This window comes from Typopeltis vanoorti, chromosome 24 (genome assembly GCF_054136105.1).
Source record: "Typopeltis vanoorti isolate ZY-2024b chromosome 24, IOZ_Tvanoo_1.0, whole genome shotgun sequence".
Lineage (NCBI taxonomy): Eukaryota > Metazoa > Arthropoda > Arachnida > Uropygi > Thelyphonidae > Typopeltis > Typopeltis vanoorti.
The window spans coordinates 84,077,790-84,094,613 of record NC_143572.1 but is presented as its reverse complement, the minus strand read 5'-3'; the positions used below and the strand labels follow the sequence as shown (position 1 = coordinate 84,094,613).

General features: G+C 35.9%; 2 protein-coding genes across 2 annotated transcripts in view; one reads left to right on the top strand and one right to left on the bottom strand.

Moving 5' to 3' along the window:
* Positions 1-16,824, bottom strand: part of LOC150093499 (uncharacterized) — a 166,446-nt gene that overhangs the window by 42,742 nt on the left and 106,880 nt on the right. The window lies entirely within an intron of this gene.
* On the top strand, positions 1,574-5,274 carry LOC150093501 (uncharacterized). The gene has a single exon (XM_090414030.1). The coding sequence runs from the start codon at positions 2,078-2,080 to the stop codon at positions 3,386-3,388; it is 1,311 nt and encodes a 436-aa protein (XP_090270156.1). The 5' UTR covers positions 1,574-2,077; the 3' UTR covers positions 3,389-5,274.

Here is a 16,824-nt window from a genome sequence, read left to right as displayed (position 1 = left end):
TTGCCTAATAATAACTGACACACAACCAACTGAATAAAATGGTGTTTTTAAGAAATTCACTCTTGGCTTGAAAAGCCATTTTAAACTTTTACCATTATTTCGCAGTTTCCATGTTTGCAAGAAATACGTTCATATCTAACTTCATTCTCAGAGTTATTACTGAGGATATGTTCACCTTTAGAATATAATACGGCCCCATGGTTCTCTGCTTAGCTTATTATTTTGTGATAATGCGTTTCAGTTTTGTGAACACAATAAATACTGTTATTTTCCATTGAAAGTTTTACCGTTATTTTTGTTTTCACTATTCATTACAAATATTAAATTTCTAGAGTAAAATTCATGCATTAATTGCGATTAGATATTAGTTAATATGTTGAGAATTTAGCATTAATTACATAATTTCTGTTTACAGATTGTGAATAGGGTTACTGCCATGAGACATTTTGCCTACTAATGCATTAAAACCAAGCTAATAAGCCACATTGTATAAAGACTATTAAGTTGTAGTAAGCATTTCTTGCTGGATTTGCGAAATAAGAATCAAATATTTTCGAAGAGGTTACTCTTCTAGTAGCGTAACGGAAAAGCTTCAAATGAGAATGCAATTGACGACCCAAATTCAAAAAACAATTTGTAAATCTCCTCCTACAAAAACAGCTCAGTCGCATTTCGTATTGAAATATATTAACTGAGAAGAAAATCGAGAAAAGTATTTCGTTTGTGGGTTATCGAAGACGCAGTTTGTACACCAGAGTATTAACCGACATCAGAAAAAGCACAATAATCAGTCGGATAAAAAAAAAACTGTTGAAAGTATTCCAAAAATCCTTTAAGCGATCAGATCAATTTAAAACGCACGAGACAAATCACAACAATCAAACAATAATAGACTTCAGAGGTAAACAGCCATGCAAAAATGTAAGAAAAACTTTCATCCTCATGACAGCATAAAAGAGCATCAGAAAAGGTACGTGGAAGAAGGAGGGAAAATATTTCTTCTGTACGACATGTCAGAAGAATTTCTTTGATTCAGCAAATATTCGGGAGCATCTGAGAACGCACACAGTCGATAAGCTATTTTCATGTGAAAATTACAGCAAGACCTTTTCCTCGTTCACACACCTGAAGAGGTACAAGGCTACAGTGAACTGTAATGAAAATCTGTTGACATGGGAAATGCGACGGACGGTTTTCCATTTCATATTATTTGAAGATACACAAATTTGTGCTTCACTCATCAAAACACCATTTTAAATCAGAAAATGCAAGAAAACCGCTTACAGTCATCTCTTGAAAGACAACTGGTAATACTGGGAAACATTTTCATTTTTCTGAATGTAAAAAAAGAGTTCCCTATTTAATTCTTTTGAAGTGCATTTCATAAAGTGAATACTACAAACTCTTTTCCCGATTAAATTACCAGGCATAGAGAACACAAATACAACAGACCACAAAACCATGTGCAAAGTTCCTAGTGGAGAAAGGCCTGTGAAGGGAGTGGCAAATCATTTTCCTCAAAGGCATTTCTTTAAACAAATTCCTCAATTCACAGGAATAAGAAGCCTTTTCAATCACAAATATTCCACAAAACATTTTCTCTCAGAAACTATAACAGAAAATAGTTTTTGTGCTCTTGCAGGAGAAACCGTTCACCTGATCAATATATGACAGCCTTTTATGATAAACTAAAGCTTTTTTTTTCACATCAGAAGGGTTCACAGGAAAGAGAAGTCGTTTGAGTATGAAATTTGTAGGTAATCATATGGCTATACACAAAGCTTTAAAAAGAATCTCAGATCTCACACTGAAGAAAAACTTTTAATTATTACCTCTACGTTTTCATTTCTATGTCCCTTAAAAGGCACGAAGATCTTAATGCACTCACTGAAGAAAAGTTTTTTCTTGCAAACCACGTGGAAAACTATATTCTCAATCATAAAAACCACATCACGCGGCAAACTAAAGAAACTTATTAGTTTACAACAGAAATCTTAAATTCTTCGATTCGTCTCACCTGAGAAGTTACGAAAGAGTTCGCATCAGAGAGAAACCGTTTCCCTGTCAAATTTGTAACATGAGTCTGAAAAATTATCTAAGAGTGCACACTAGTGAGAAACCTTTTCTATGCGAAATTTGCAACAAGAAATTTTCCTGCGGTTCGAATCTGAAAAGTCATCTAAGGGTGCATACTGGTAAGAAATGTTTTCTATGCGAAATTTGCAACAAAAAATTTTCAAAGAGCTGGAATCTGAAAATACATCTAAGAAATCATGCTGGTGAGAAACCTTTTCTATGCGATTTTTGCAACAAGAAGTTTTCAGTGAGTTCGAGTCTGAAAAGTCATCTAAGAATTCATACTGGTGAGAAACCTTTTCTATGCGAAATTTGCAACAAGAAATTTTCAGACAGTTCGAGTCTGAAAAGTCATCTAAGAGTGCATACTGGTGAGAAACCTTTTCTATGCGAAATTTGCAACAAGAAATTTTCCTGCAGTTCTATTTTGAAAAGTCACCTTAGAGTGCATACTGGTGAGAAACCTTTTCTATGTGAAATTTGCAACACGAAGTTTTCAAAGAGTTCGGGTCTGAAAAGTCATCTAAGAATTCATACTGGTGAGAAACCTTTTCTATGCGAAATTTGCAACAAGAAATTTTCCTGCAGTTCGAATCTGAAAAGTCATCTAAGGGTGCATACTGGTAAGAAATGTTTTCTATGCGAAATTTGCAACAAGAAATTTTCAAAGAGCTGGAATCTGAAAATACATCTAAGAAATCATGCTGGTGAGAAACCTTTTCTATGCGATTTTTGCAACAAGAAGTTTTCAGTGAGTTCAAGTCTGAAAAGTCATCTAAGAATTCATACTGGTGAGAAACCTTTTCTATGCGAAATTTGCAACAAGAAATTTTCCTGCAGTTCTAGTTTGAAAAGTCATCTAAGAGTGCATACTTGTGAGAAAACTTTTCTATGCGAAATTTGCAAAAAAACGTTTTCAAAGGGTTCGGGTCTGAAGAGTCATCTAAGAATTCATACTGGTGAGAAACCTTTTATATGCGAAATTTGCAACAAAACGTTTTCCTGCAGTTCCAATCTGAAAAGTCATCTAGTGGTGCATACTGGTGAGAAACCTTTTCTCTGCGAAATTTGCAACAAGAGGTTTTCAGTCAGTTCGGGTCTGAAAAGACATCTGAGAGTGCATACTAATGAGAAACCTTTTCTATGCGATTTTTGCAGCAAGAAGTTTTCAGACAGTTCGAATCTGAAAATTCATCTAAGAGTGCACACTGGTGAGAAACGTTTTCATTGCGAAATTTGCAACAAGAAATTTTCAGACAGTTCGAGTCTCAAACGTCATCTAAGAATGCATACTGGCAAGAAATTTTCCTAGAGTTCAAGTCTCAAAAGTCATCTAAGAGTGCATACTAGTGAGAAACCTTTTCTATGCCATGTATGGAACAAGAAAATTTCCAGCAGTTCTAGTTTGAAAAGTCATCAAAGAGTGCATACTGTTGAAAACCCTTTCTATGCAAAATTTGTAACAAGAAATTTTCAAAGAGTTCAGGTCTGAAGAGTCATCTAAGAATTCATACTGGTGAGAAACCTTTTATATGCGAAATTTGCAAGAAGTTTTCAGTTAGTTCCAGCCTGAAAATTCATCTAAGAGTTCACAGTGGTGAGAAATATTTTCCATGCGAAATTTGCAATAAAACGTTTTTAGACAGTTCATGTCTGAAAAACCATCTAAGGATATATACTGGTTAGAATCCTTTTCCTTCTCCCGTGTGTAGCTCTAGGTTTTTGATTATAGAATCCCTAAAAGCACCAAAAACCCTACCATCCGATTGATAAAAAGTTTTTACCTGTAATATATGTTTGAAACAAATTTTTATCAGTCTATCTAAAAAAAAAACATAATAACGCACACCACAGATTGCTCCTTTCCATGCAAAAAATGTTACGAAAAATTCCTCGGCTCGTTTAACCTGAATAGACAGTAAAGAGTTCTCACCAGAGAGAAACCGTTTCCATTCGAAATTTGTAACGAGGCTTTCAGACAGTTCGATTCTGGAAAGACATACACGAGTGGATATTATTGAGAAACCTTTCACTTGTACCATGTGTAGCTCTAGATTTCGGCTATACAGTCCCTTAAATAGCACCAAAAACGCTACCATCTGACGAAAGAAAAGATTTTTCGTGTAAAATGCGAGAAACAATTTTTTGAAGAAGGCTATTTCAAAAATCATATGAAAAGGCACAGCTGAGATTACTCCTTCACGTGCAATATCTGACAAAAAAAATTTCTCGACTCGTCTCATTTGAAATGACACAATTTTTCACACCAGAGAGAAACTTTTTTTCTTGTGAAATTTACAAGAGATTTTCTGACAGTTCGCGTCTGAAAAGAGATCTAAGAGTACATACTGATGAGAATCCTTTCACTTGCACAACGTGCGGGACAACATTTTCGAGAAAGGAAACTCGTGACCCACTGAAGAATTCAACAGAGCTAATGAGTGGTGGGTGAACATTTTGCCTTGATATGTAGAATTATATTATTGCATTTATTTAAGTCGCCCTTTTAAGCACAACATAAAAAAATTCGTTGTGAAGAAGTTTATTATTTGTTTCGAAAATAATTAATCCAAATGAGTAGCACTGCTTTTCCAAGAGTCACTTGAGTTTTAAAAATATCATTACGTGGACTCAAGGAAAATTCGTCATAAATTTATAAAAACATTGCGAACGAATGGGTTTTAATATCACGCAAAAATTGAACTTTTGTAGACATTGTTTTGTGCAATGCGTTGAAGAAATTTGCGGTATCGGTAACCTGCTGACACCAAGCATGGATTTTCCAGTCACTTGAATGGCTCAATTCTTTTCCCCCCTTAATTTTTACTGCTAATTTAGAAATAAAATTGTCTTGAAGGAATGGATACACTATTTTCCTAACTACCTGTGATTTTCTTTTTCTTTCTTTTGTTTTGATGGTATTCGATCGGTTCCTCTCATGTTTAAAATAAATCGATGGCTATGCAGTTGACGGTGAAAAGAGAACAAAAAGCTGTTTCAAAGTGGTGTTTGAAGAGCTTAATTTTTTCTTACAAGCACTAGGAAAATGAAAAAATTGCACATCACTCTGATTATATACATGCTAATATATAGTTCTTTTTAATGAAATTTAATAAAATGCAAAAATTTTTAATAAAATGCAGTTCTTTTTGTAAAATTGTGAGAATATTTTAATAACATAGCTTTTAAAAATACTCATTTTAATGTATAAGCTTTTTTCTTTTAAAAAATTTTAATAAATAGTTTTCGGATGTTGCAATGTGACTCCTGGGATATAACTGAAATTCAATTCTAGAAAAGCAAATTAGATGAAGACATCACGCACACATTCGTTTCTTTACTTCAAAATAAGACTTGAACTTCTCTCCTGGACTTTTTGTTCATCGAAATTTAACTGACTACTTCCTTGAGGAAACATCTCCTAAATGAACCCAACAGAGTATTCTCTTATAATTATGACAGCGATTTACCTAATTTCTGATCCCATTTATAATCACTTTAAATTCAAATTTTGTTTCTCATTCATTTCTCTCATGATCTCTATTGGTATGCAAATTTTTCTCTCCTCTATTGTTTAGTTTCATTAGAGATGACACCATACCCATAAGGTTTTGTACATGATCCAACTTATTTCTAGAACTGCAGTAGACCATTGGAAGAAGTGTTGGCCATTATTAAAAACTTACATCAAGAAAAAGTATCTGATCAGATTCAAGAGAACGTGTGAAAAAGTTACACAAGATCAGATTGAAGAGAACGTTTGAAAAAGTTCATATCGTTTTCTATTTTGGAAACATTTACAGTTGACTGTAATTGCCAAGTGTTTTAGAGTCAATTATTAAAATTTGAGGCATTATTTTATTTAATAACATATTACAATCATTGCAATATAAATTAATAGAGCTGGTATTATGGAAACGAAATGAAAATGCCCTGGGTGGGATGGGTGAAGCATGTTTGGAGTATTATATTCCTTCTAGGGCAATCCAAGGCGTGAAGGCCATCCCACTATGCCCAGCTAAATGCTAGCAGGTGAAGATACAAGAGGGAACGGGTGCCACTGCCTTAATTTACTGCCCATTAGACATTCATGGGGAAGGATTTAGCAGCATACCATGCTGGCTTGGAAGTTGTCCGGTTCAACAGGGTCTGCGTTGCTATTTGGTACAATTCCAGAGGTGGCAATGAGAAATTAGCGACTGGTGCTACCACTATCACTGAAAAAATAATGAATAACCTGGATCGAGATTCGGACTATGCAACCATTTAAAGACCAGAACCTGGAATATTAGGACTCCACTGCAATCAGGTCAATTCAAACTACTACAGCACAAACTAAAAAGATATGCATGGAGTTCGTGAAATTCATTGGCCCAAATCTAGAAAACTAAAAACAGATGAAAGATTCCACTTCTTTATTCTGGATGTTATTGCAGCAGAAAAGGTGTTGGGTTTTTGATACACAAAACATCAAGAAATTCTGTCATTGAATTTAATTAATTCAATAGCCGAATTGCTTTATTCCGCCTCTTAATATAACCATCATACAGGTCTATGCCCCAACCACAGGCCATGAGGATTCCGAAGTAGAGGAATTTTATGGTCAACTTAATGCAACAATCACCAGAGCGAATTGAAAAGACCTTTCCAGTGCACAGGGCATTTGGAATAACAAAATTGGAACAGACATCGTTAAAGATTTTCTCCCATTTGTTGGACCCTATGGCTATGGGGAGAGAAAGGAATAGGTTTTGAATTGATCAATTTTGCCTACTAAATGAACTCGCCATTACTAACACTGTTATCCCATAAATCTTCCAGAAGATGGGCATTCACTTCCCCTCACGGTAAAGCACAGAAACAAATCGACTTAATCCTTGTAAGCACAAATTTTAAAACTCCATCAAACTCAAAAGAACCAGATCATTTCCTGTAGCTGACATTGGCAATGACCACAATATGGTCATCATAAACATGAAAATGAGGGAAATATTACCTATAAAATCAACTTGTAAAAGGTATAATATAAAGAAAATTAAAAGACTCCAAATAAATACATTATTTCAACACAAATTAAAACAAATTTTTGACACAAGCTTAAAAAATATAATTAATATAAAAAATATAAAAATCATTTATTTAAATTAAAGGGATATTAAATCCCACATTGTTTTAAAAACGAATAAGAAACTCAAAGTTTGGAATCAGAGAGTTGCATGCCGAATATAGTAAACTATAAAAGTATCAGTGACTACTAACTAGTGTGAGCTAATCCAAATAGTCCAATTACGTAGTACAAACTCGGGCAACTCGCAACAAAGGTGGTAAAGTTCTGATCGCTATTCTTGGTATTTTCCGTAATGATACACAAGGAATCGTATGCTGCTATGCATGTTATTGTATGGTGGGAGGTCACTACCCAGACCATTTTCGGCCTTTATTGAGGCTTCATCAGTGAGTAGCTAGACCAAATTAATAATAATACCAAAGGGTATAGTGGAAAGAACTTATATACTCTGCTATACGAGTTGTCAAAAAGGTGCACCCATTAAGTTACTTATATAAAAAGAGCCAATAGGCTTCATTTCAGCGATGTAAACATTTAAATTAAGGGGATATTAAATCCCACATTGCTTTAAAACTGAATAAGAAACTCAAAGATTGGAATCAGAGAGTTTCATTCGATAATATCGAATCAAAACCAAATACTTCTCACAAAAGATAACTGAAACAGCTGAAGAAATTCTTGGATACAAAAGAAAAGTCATTAAACCATGGATAACCAAAAATATTTTGGACCTTTGTGACGAAAGAAGAAATTTAAAATCTCATATTAAGAGTGGTTACAATAGAGAGCAGTATAAAAATATTACCAAGATTATTAAAAAAATGAGTCACACATGCTAGAAACCTATGGATACTAGATGAATGCAAAAACATAAAGGACCTAAATAAAAAAAGTAGTCCTAAAATTGATTTTCAAATTATCAATAACTTAACTACACCTTTTACTGCAATTAATTGGAGTACAGAAGAAGAGATGGAACTCTTATCATGGATAACCAGAAAATAGTTGATAGATGGAAATGTTACACAACCAAGCTTTTTCGAAACGACCTTCAATCGACTGATGATATTTTGGAAGGAATTTTGCCAGGAGGTTTGGAGGAAGGAGATTAACCGATATTAAAAGAAGTCACTGCAGCAGTTAGCTCCTCAAAAACAAAAATCGCCGGGAGTTGATGGTGTTACAGTGGAACTGATACACAAAGGAGGTGACATCGTCATAGACACCTTGCTAAATTTATTTCAGGATGTATATGGAACTATTCCTAAAAAGGGAAACAGCAACAAATATAGCAACTGTAGAACAATAAGACTTATTAACCATGCAAGCAAAACCCTTTTAAAGATATTATTGTGAAGAATGGAAGAGAAAATGGAAAGCAGACTATCAGAACAAACAGGTTTCGGAATGCCCAGAATACAATCGACCATATTTTCACCTTACACATAGTAGGTGAAATATACATAGAACATAACAAAATACTCGGTCACAGCTTCTTAGACCTTCAGAAAGCTTTTGACTCAATATGGCACGAGGCATTATGGAAAATTTTAGAATATTATATTGTATAGACAATAAAATCATTAAGATTAATAAAGCTCTTTATTCTTCATCTGATATGAGAATTGAAATTAAAAATTACAGCAGTGAACAGTTCCAGGCAGAATGGGGGATAAAAAATCTTGTCCCATCTTCTTTTTAATTGTTTAATGGAATATATCATAGATGAAGCTCTTAATGAATATGACACTCGAATAGTAGTTGGCAGACTAAGAATAAACAATTTACATTTTGCTGACGATATCGAGTTTCTGGCAGAAAGTGAAGAAGAATTAGAAGAGATAACCAACTGCGTTTTCAGAACATTAAAAAAATATGGACTATACAAGCACACTGAGTCCGGATGGTCGCTCGAAACCGACATTAAATACCGAATTGCTAAGGCAACTGGGCCCTACAGAAGTTAAAAGCATTGTGAGAGATAACAGAATAGCAATCGCAAACAGACTTAAGTCTAATTTACACTTTGGTGAATTCTATCCTCTTGTGAGGCCTGGACTTTGTGAGGGAAGATGAGAGGAGACTCCTGTCTTTTGAAATGAAAACTTACAGAAGACGTTTGAGAATTCCTTATACAGCTCATGAAACCAATGAAAATGTCCAAGAACTGATTGATCCAACAGACGGGATAAAAAGGGAAAATATTCTGACAGTCACTAGAAGAAGCCAGGTGAAATGGTTTGGACATGTGGAGAGGGCTAATGGCATTCCAAAGCAAGCACTTGAGGAATCGTTCCGGGATTAAGGATTAGGGTCTATCCTCAATTAAAATGGATTGATAACATAAAAAAATGGGCAAATTCCTCCCTTTGTAAACTGACATCAAGAACAAGAGACCGAGATGACTGGAGAAGGCTAACAAAGAATATAATCTTACAGCCATGAGTGACCCAACGGTCCATTTAAGACTCTGTAAGTGAAGAAGACTGGCCGCAAAGACAAAACACAAACTACAAAAGTTAAAACTCCAGTTGCACTGCACATGGATGTTAAAACACTACTTCAATGCTTACTGAATAACCATATCAGCATGTCACATTCTGAACTGCATTCACTCAACTAAGTTAAGTAGTGATTGTTATAAACATAACAATCACTACTTAAAAGCCACCCGCAGATTCCACACCTTCTAATAAAAAAAATCAGAATAATCAAAGAAAATGTGTTGAATTATTTGCAATTCTTATTTATTGCAAAGAATATTTATTGCAAAATATGAATTAGCATATTCAAAAAAAGTAAATAAAAATACATAATAAATAATAAAAAAAGGAAGATGAGGTGAGATGAGATGAATTAGCATCGTTTGAATCTACTTACGTTGTAGATTATATAACCATTTAATCACATAAAAATGTAATTTTAATTATGAGAAAACTTATTTGAAAACATTCAAAAAATTAGAATAAATTTATTCTGATTCAAAGTATTACAATATTCCAAATTTCTTCGATCGGTTTTGAGGCGAGCGTAGGAATAGCATATATTTCAGTAGCTGCAGGACTGACTCGTGTTCGAGGAATCGTTTCCGTGTGGATTTCAGATAATCATTCGCTAATCATGGGTGGAAGGAATGACATATTGGAAGCAAAGAAGTTTCGTATGGTGTCTACGAAAAGGCCAAACTCCACAGTTTTAATCTAAGGAATTGAAATATCCAGCAAGCGTGAGTAGAATATTGAGACAGTATTGTCTGGTGGCGATATTGCGATGGTGTAAGCAGAGAATGTTGTGTGTCAAGAGGACTGGAAAAAATGTACCTTTATGCGATGAAATTATGTTTTGTGTGCAAGCGCTGCAAACACAGTAAGCAGGCGATGCATCGCATGGCGACGCCATTTTCTTGTAGTATAGAGTTGGCAGAAACAATGGATGAGTTGGGAGCTCGCTCAGGACATCGCGTGACAGGGGAACCTTACACTACCGACTTTCGTTCTTACATACAGCATTCATTCGCCAGTTAGGACCTGAGGCGGGTATGTGTATCCAGATTAATCTCTATTATGAAATAACATTTACACGTTCTTTGAGGAATACACCTAATCATTACGTTCTTAAGGTCATTACGTCCTTCGCCGCGTTCAATTTAGAATAAAAATTCGCACCCAAAAATTTCCTAAATTGAAAACTTCCTCTACTAAGTTTTCGCTCGTTTCTGACAGTGGTGATTTGATAAATCCTCAAACTTTACTGACAGCTTCGAAGGCCAGCGATTTTTTTCATCTCAGCGTTTTTTGCTATCAGCAACTGAAACCTAGCTCTGATCGCAAGTTAATCTGGTTTAGGTTTCTCTTTTGTATGAAGGATTATCGCACCTTCTAATGAACATGAAGGCTAAGCTGCACTTCTTATCTATGTTCTTTCAAAAGAGCACGCATCGTATCCAGATTCTGCTGGATGTATACAGACGTCCTGGCCAGTTGGGAGGGTAATATATGTTCAAAGTCAATTTTTCATTAAAAAAATAACAAGTAGTTTAATTACAAGCACTCTAGGAATTCCCCGCTTGACGAATTATCTTTACCCATTTTCTCAATTGGAATTTTTAATTTAAATTGTGCGAGGCGAAAGCAATTAGGGACGTGTACGTGTCATTACATTACATAGTATGTAATGACATAATGAACAAACCTAAGTCACTTATTAGCCTTGGAGACGCGAGTGTGTTACTCTTAGTTTTCTTCAATTACACCTGATTTTTTATTTTGTTTCCTTTTTATCTATAACGTTTTCACTTTTCCAACAATGTCAAAAAGGTGCAACATTGCAAAGCCTGAAAATGAGCAAAAGAAACAAAGAAAAGTGAAACTTCCATCAATGGGGCACAGTTAAAGTTCTTTCTGATAAATTTCTCTGCCGCTTCTACAGTTCGCACCATTTTAAAGGTAAAAGGAAAATATTTGAAAGAGAAAAAAAATACGAAATCTATGCCGTCTACATGATTGCATAAGAAAGAAACAGGCAGCATAATTCCTCATATGGAAAAACAGGTAACTGCTTGAACGGCACCATTATTCGACTAGCCAGCCGCTATCCTCCTCCTCTGGGAAAACGGTGCGTCAACTAGACCTTGACTGCGAAACTTCCTTTTCACCCCCCCCCCTACTGTGATGTCAAATCTGGTTGCAAACGGAGACGAGCTTCCGTCTCACGCAGTTATGCGTCCGCTCCGATCTCCAGTAGTCTCCCGTGTTAATGAAATGACCGTCTGAAGGGAAAGATTCCGATTTTTGAAATGGAATAATTCAAAATGTACTGTTGAGTCCAACCTTTCTTTGGTTGCTCTATCATAACTTTAAGTTAAGAGACTCGTGACATGCAAATTTCAACATTAATACGATGCCGTAGTTGCACTGGTGTCAGGGCTGAGTAACACATTTGCTTGTGACCGCTGTTCAGCAGTGAAATGACTCCCGTTTTCGGACAAAGGATTCGTCCGAAGTCAGCTTTCAGCATTCTGATAATTTATTTTGTACTGACTTTCACTCAGTCCTGCACAGTAAAAATGGTAGTTATTAGAATTAAATTTACGCACCTTATAATAGTCTTGTTATCAACGGCTATTACCTCACAGACTTTATAGCGTATCGCAATTTCCTAAGATTAGCAGTAAGTTAATCCTTAGTTAATCCTATATTAAAGTGTAAGCAAATAAAGTTTTCGCCCGAAGTACAGGGTATTTTAAAACGAATGTCCCGATTTGAAAATTGTATATCTCTGCAACCACAAATGAAAGTGACTTATACCACACGAACGGCCTTGGACCAGAATTTGATATGAAGACCGCTAAATGCCACTACTAGCGCCGAAGTAGACGCCAGGCTTAGTTAATTAGAAGATAGCGTCTTCTCAATAAAAGGCGTTTTGTGTTTTCGAATTTAACAAGACTGAGTCCATGATTACGGTGCAGCGTGTGTTTAGACGACGTTAAGTAATAGATCCACCAATGGACAAAAACATTCGTCGTTGGTATCCACAATTTCAAGAAACAGGGTGTTTATATAAAGGAAAGAATCCTGGACGACCGCGCACCTCAGAGGGTAATGTGCAACGAATTCAAGAGGCTTTTCAGCGAAGCTCGCGCAAGTCCAATCGTCATGCTAGCCAAGAACTTACTATCCCTCATGTTTTGGCGTGTATTACGATGACGTTTGCTTATGAACGCTTGGCCTTCAAGATCTCCAGACATCACACCTTGTGACTTCTTTTCATGCGGACCTAAAAGACTGTGTTTATGTTCCTCCATTACCCGCTGACTTGGATGAGCTCAGAACCAGTATCACAGCCACACTAAATTATGTGACAGAAGACACTCTCAGACGCGTTTAAGATGAATTCAGCTATCGGCTTGATGTTGTCCATGCAGCAGGTGGAGGACACATTGAGCATTTGTAATTAATGTGGGTGAAACTTTTGGCCTTACTTCATACTTGGTAATTTATTTTGCAACTGTACCACATTTTCATTATTAAATATAATTATTTGAATTCGGGTCATTCTCTTTGGAACACCCTGTATTATCAGGGCACGGGCAAATCGTAGCAAAGCTGGTATAACTTCACATCACTTGCCTTAGTATCCCATAATGCAAAGCACATCTCCTTGTGGACATATATAATGCTATGCATTGTCGGAAGGATCTATACCCACACTGCTCTTTCTCTGTAATATGTATGTGGTTACTATAAAATCTCGTGATCCCCAGATCACCAACAATAAGTGACCTGAAGGATCTTTTAACTCAGCGTATTTCTATTCAGCAACACGTTCACCCCATCACTGAGAACTCTCATAATTGGCTCTACCCAGTGGCAGGCCCACTCCACCATTGAGCAGAGCCATTCATATCTCATCTGAGGGGTAAAAGCAACAGCCGAGCTGCAATTAAAACTTCATTGGCTACAGCATTACCACCTAGGCAGAATCAAGTCACCAACTAATTTCGATCTTTATTCAGGTCTGTTCAGTGGGAGCTAAGCCCACAGGTGATAACAAGGTTGAAGTAATGCAGAAGTCATACTTTCTTATAAGGGTTGCCAAAAGATGTCTTACCTTACTATTAAAATCCTCCGGATTAGAGGTAGATGTTAGAATTTTTTGTTTTTTTCCACTTGGTTATACAAGAAATCATATACTTAGTCATATACTTAATTATATACCCTTTATCCAAGTATAATACACTGGGCAACTCCCACTGAAGAAACTTCAATAAAGGTTTCAAACCGGTCTGGGCAGTGACCCTTCCCATAATGCTATGCATTATGGGAAGGGTCACTTCAGCATCGAGATGTGCTTTGCATTATGGGATACTAAGGCAAGTGGTGTGAAGTCATACCACATTGGCCACGAGTTGCCCCGGTCATGAATACTTCAGGCGCAAATTTTGTTTGCTTAGACTTGGAAAAAGGATTAACGAAGTATATAATTTCTTGTATAACTAACTGGAAAAAAAAAAAAAAACTTCCAAAATCTTCGAGCTCGTTCTGATACTCACCATGTAGTAAGTCAGAAGGTTATGGCAGTGCTCGGGTTTGGAGATATTTTTCATACACTGTTAGGGTAATATAAGGGACACACAATCAATTATATCACCTTTGTAGGATAGTCGATAAGGTAGATAAGGTACATGACACAGCTTAAACTTACTTAGCAATTCGCAATTAACCACCTTGAAAAGATTTACATCACACAGCTGCTTACAGATACTGCGCCATATGGTGTTCAAATTGAGGACTCCATTACACTACAGTAAAAAATGACTTCGACTTTTGTATTCCAGAGCTACGCGCGACACCTATCGGAGTTAAATTCAATCGGAGGCAGAACAGTAATGTAATATAAACGAAAAAAAAATATATGTGCAGTGGTGAAATGATTAATTCCTCAATCTTGGAAGTGTAAAGATTTGAAGTCGAAAGTCTTGAAGAAACTGGATAAAAGCAATCACTTCTCGCAACTCACAAACAGCATACAGTTTGTCTATTAAGATTTGGACGGTAGAGTACAGCGTCACACGATTCAAAAAATAGACAATCATATTTCAACCTACTGTAGTGTAGCACCTTAGTATGGTTCGAGTTAACTCTGTCTGATGTCCATTGCATGTGAAGAAAGGCTTCAACCTTCAGAATCCAAACATATTATGTAATCATGATGGTTCTAATAATATCAGAACGGCCGATCTGTCGAGAGCAGCAAAGATGACAAGAACAGCCTGTTGGATACGAGCGTGGTCTGAAACGTTCTTGGCTTCCACTATACATAGCAACACCATTTGATCGATTTTTTCTAGGTTTGTACATCATTCTATCAAGTTGTTTGTTTTATAAAGCTGTCTGAAACAAATATGTTGTCTGTATCCCTTGAAATGGATAAAATTGAGTATCTCGTGCGGTTATAAAAATCTTCGTAAAAGAAGGTTTAACACCGAAATTAATTCATTCGAAGTTCATAAACGTTTATGGGAATTCTTCTCCTTCGTTTTCGACAATTAATAAATTGGCTGCCGAGTTTAAACGTGGCCGTACCAGCCTTGAAGATGATGCACGTGAAGGATGTCCAAAAAATGTAACAACACCAGAAGTCATTGATCAAGTGCACGATATGTTATTGAATGACCAGCGAGTCAAATTTGTGGACAGAGACCGGTGTTCAGCGCCAAAGAAAACAAATTCGGATTCATCAGCAAGAAAGATCATTGCATCTGTGTTTTGGGAAGCTAAAGGCATTTTCTTTACTAATTTTCTTGAAAAGGATTGCAGAAGAAAAAAAATCATCTTTCATCAGGCAAATGCACCTGCCAAAAAAGGTGTTTAGGCAATGAGAAAATTAAGGGATCTGTACTAAGAATTGTTGGAACATCAACCATATTCCCCAGATTTGATATCGGTCCCATTGAATTCTGTCACTTCTCAAAGCTAAAACTCTTCCTCGCTGGTCAGCGGTTTTCCTCGAATCAAGAGATGATTGCAGCTTCAGATGGGTGTTTTGCAGATCTTACTGAGAACCATTACATGAATAGGATGGAGCATTGTCGGAATGAATCTATTAAGGGAGATGTCTTAAGGGAGATTATGTTGAAAAATAATAATAATTCTGAAATTATAAATTCTCTTTTTTTAATTGTTAGGCCGAGCACCTTTCAGAAAATCCTGGCAAACAACCGAAAAGATAAAGGTATGTCAACTTCGGGCAGGTTTCTTTGAAGGTGCACAACTTATATCTGAGAAGAGTCCTTGCTGTTTGTTCAGATGTTCCTTCAAGCATATGTTTGTTGATCCGTTTAATATCAGATTGTAATCTTGAAGGGCGTTGATAATTATAAAACATTTTCTCTATCAAACGCTGGCTGTATCTACTGAGTAATATAGTTCCTCCTAACAGTGAGATGCAAGCGACACACGTGATATTATACGCTTGCTGTAACTCGTACTTGTATTCAGAATTTAAATGTTGTTACCAGTTTTGTTTATTCTACCTGAACGAAACTCGTGATATATTTAACCAAACATATACGAGTAATAAATTAAAATGAGTTTTCTCTTACATGTGAGAAGTCGGTATTCAGAAAATATATTATATCTAACACACATGTCTCTATTAACAATTCATAACTGAATTTAATTCATTTCTCGATGACGTCCAGTCTTGTCCACTTTTAGGCCTGCAGCCAATCTGTTTTTTTTTTAAATTCAATTTTTATATTTGAGGGTTTCGATATTTCAATATTCTATTTTTTTCTACTTATTCAATGTATTTTCTCATTTTCTTTATAATTTGAAATAACTAGTGTTTTGATACTCTCAATTCTGCTCCAGGGGGGCTGTAGTATGACTTCAGTTGGTTTTTGTATCGATTCTTGGCTAGTATGTATTTAACCTGGTGTCGCGCAACATTTCTTGGTGATTCCATGTATAGCGTCTTCGTTTAGGTACTTCAAAAAGCGTATTGCCAACTACAAGGTGGTATCATTTACAGAAATCTAACATTCGTTCTCCTCTTGCATTCTCTCTGGTCATTCTTCCAAATCCTGCATTTATTTCACATCCTCTCCAACCACTGCATTAAAGCCACTACACACAACAATCGAAATGTACTCAGATATTAAAACGTATATTAAA

What these genes read in the sequence shown, in the direction of transcription:
- LOC150093501 (XM_090414030.1), top strand. Translation starts at nt 2,078, where the DNA reads ATGAGTCTGAAAAATTATCTAAGAGTGCACACTAGTGAGAAACCTTTT.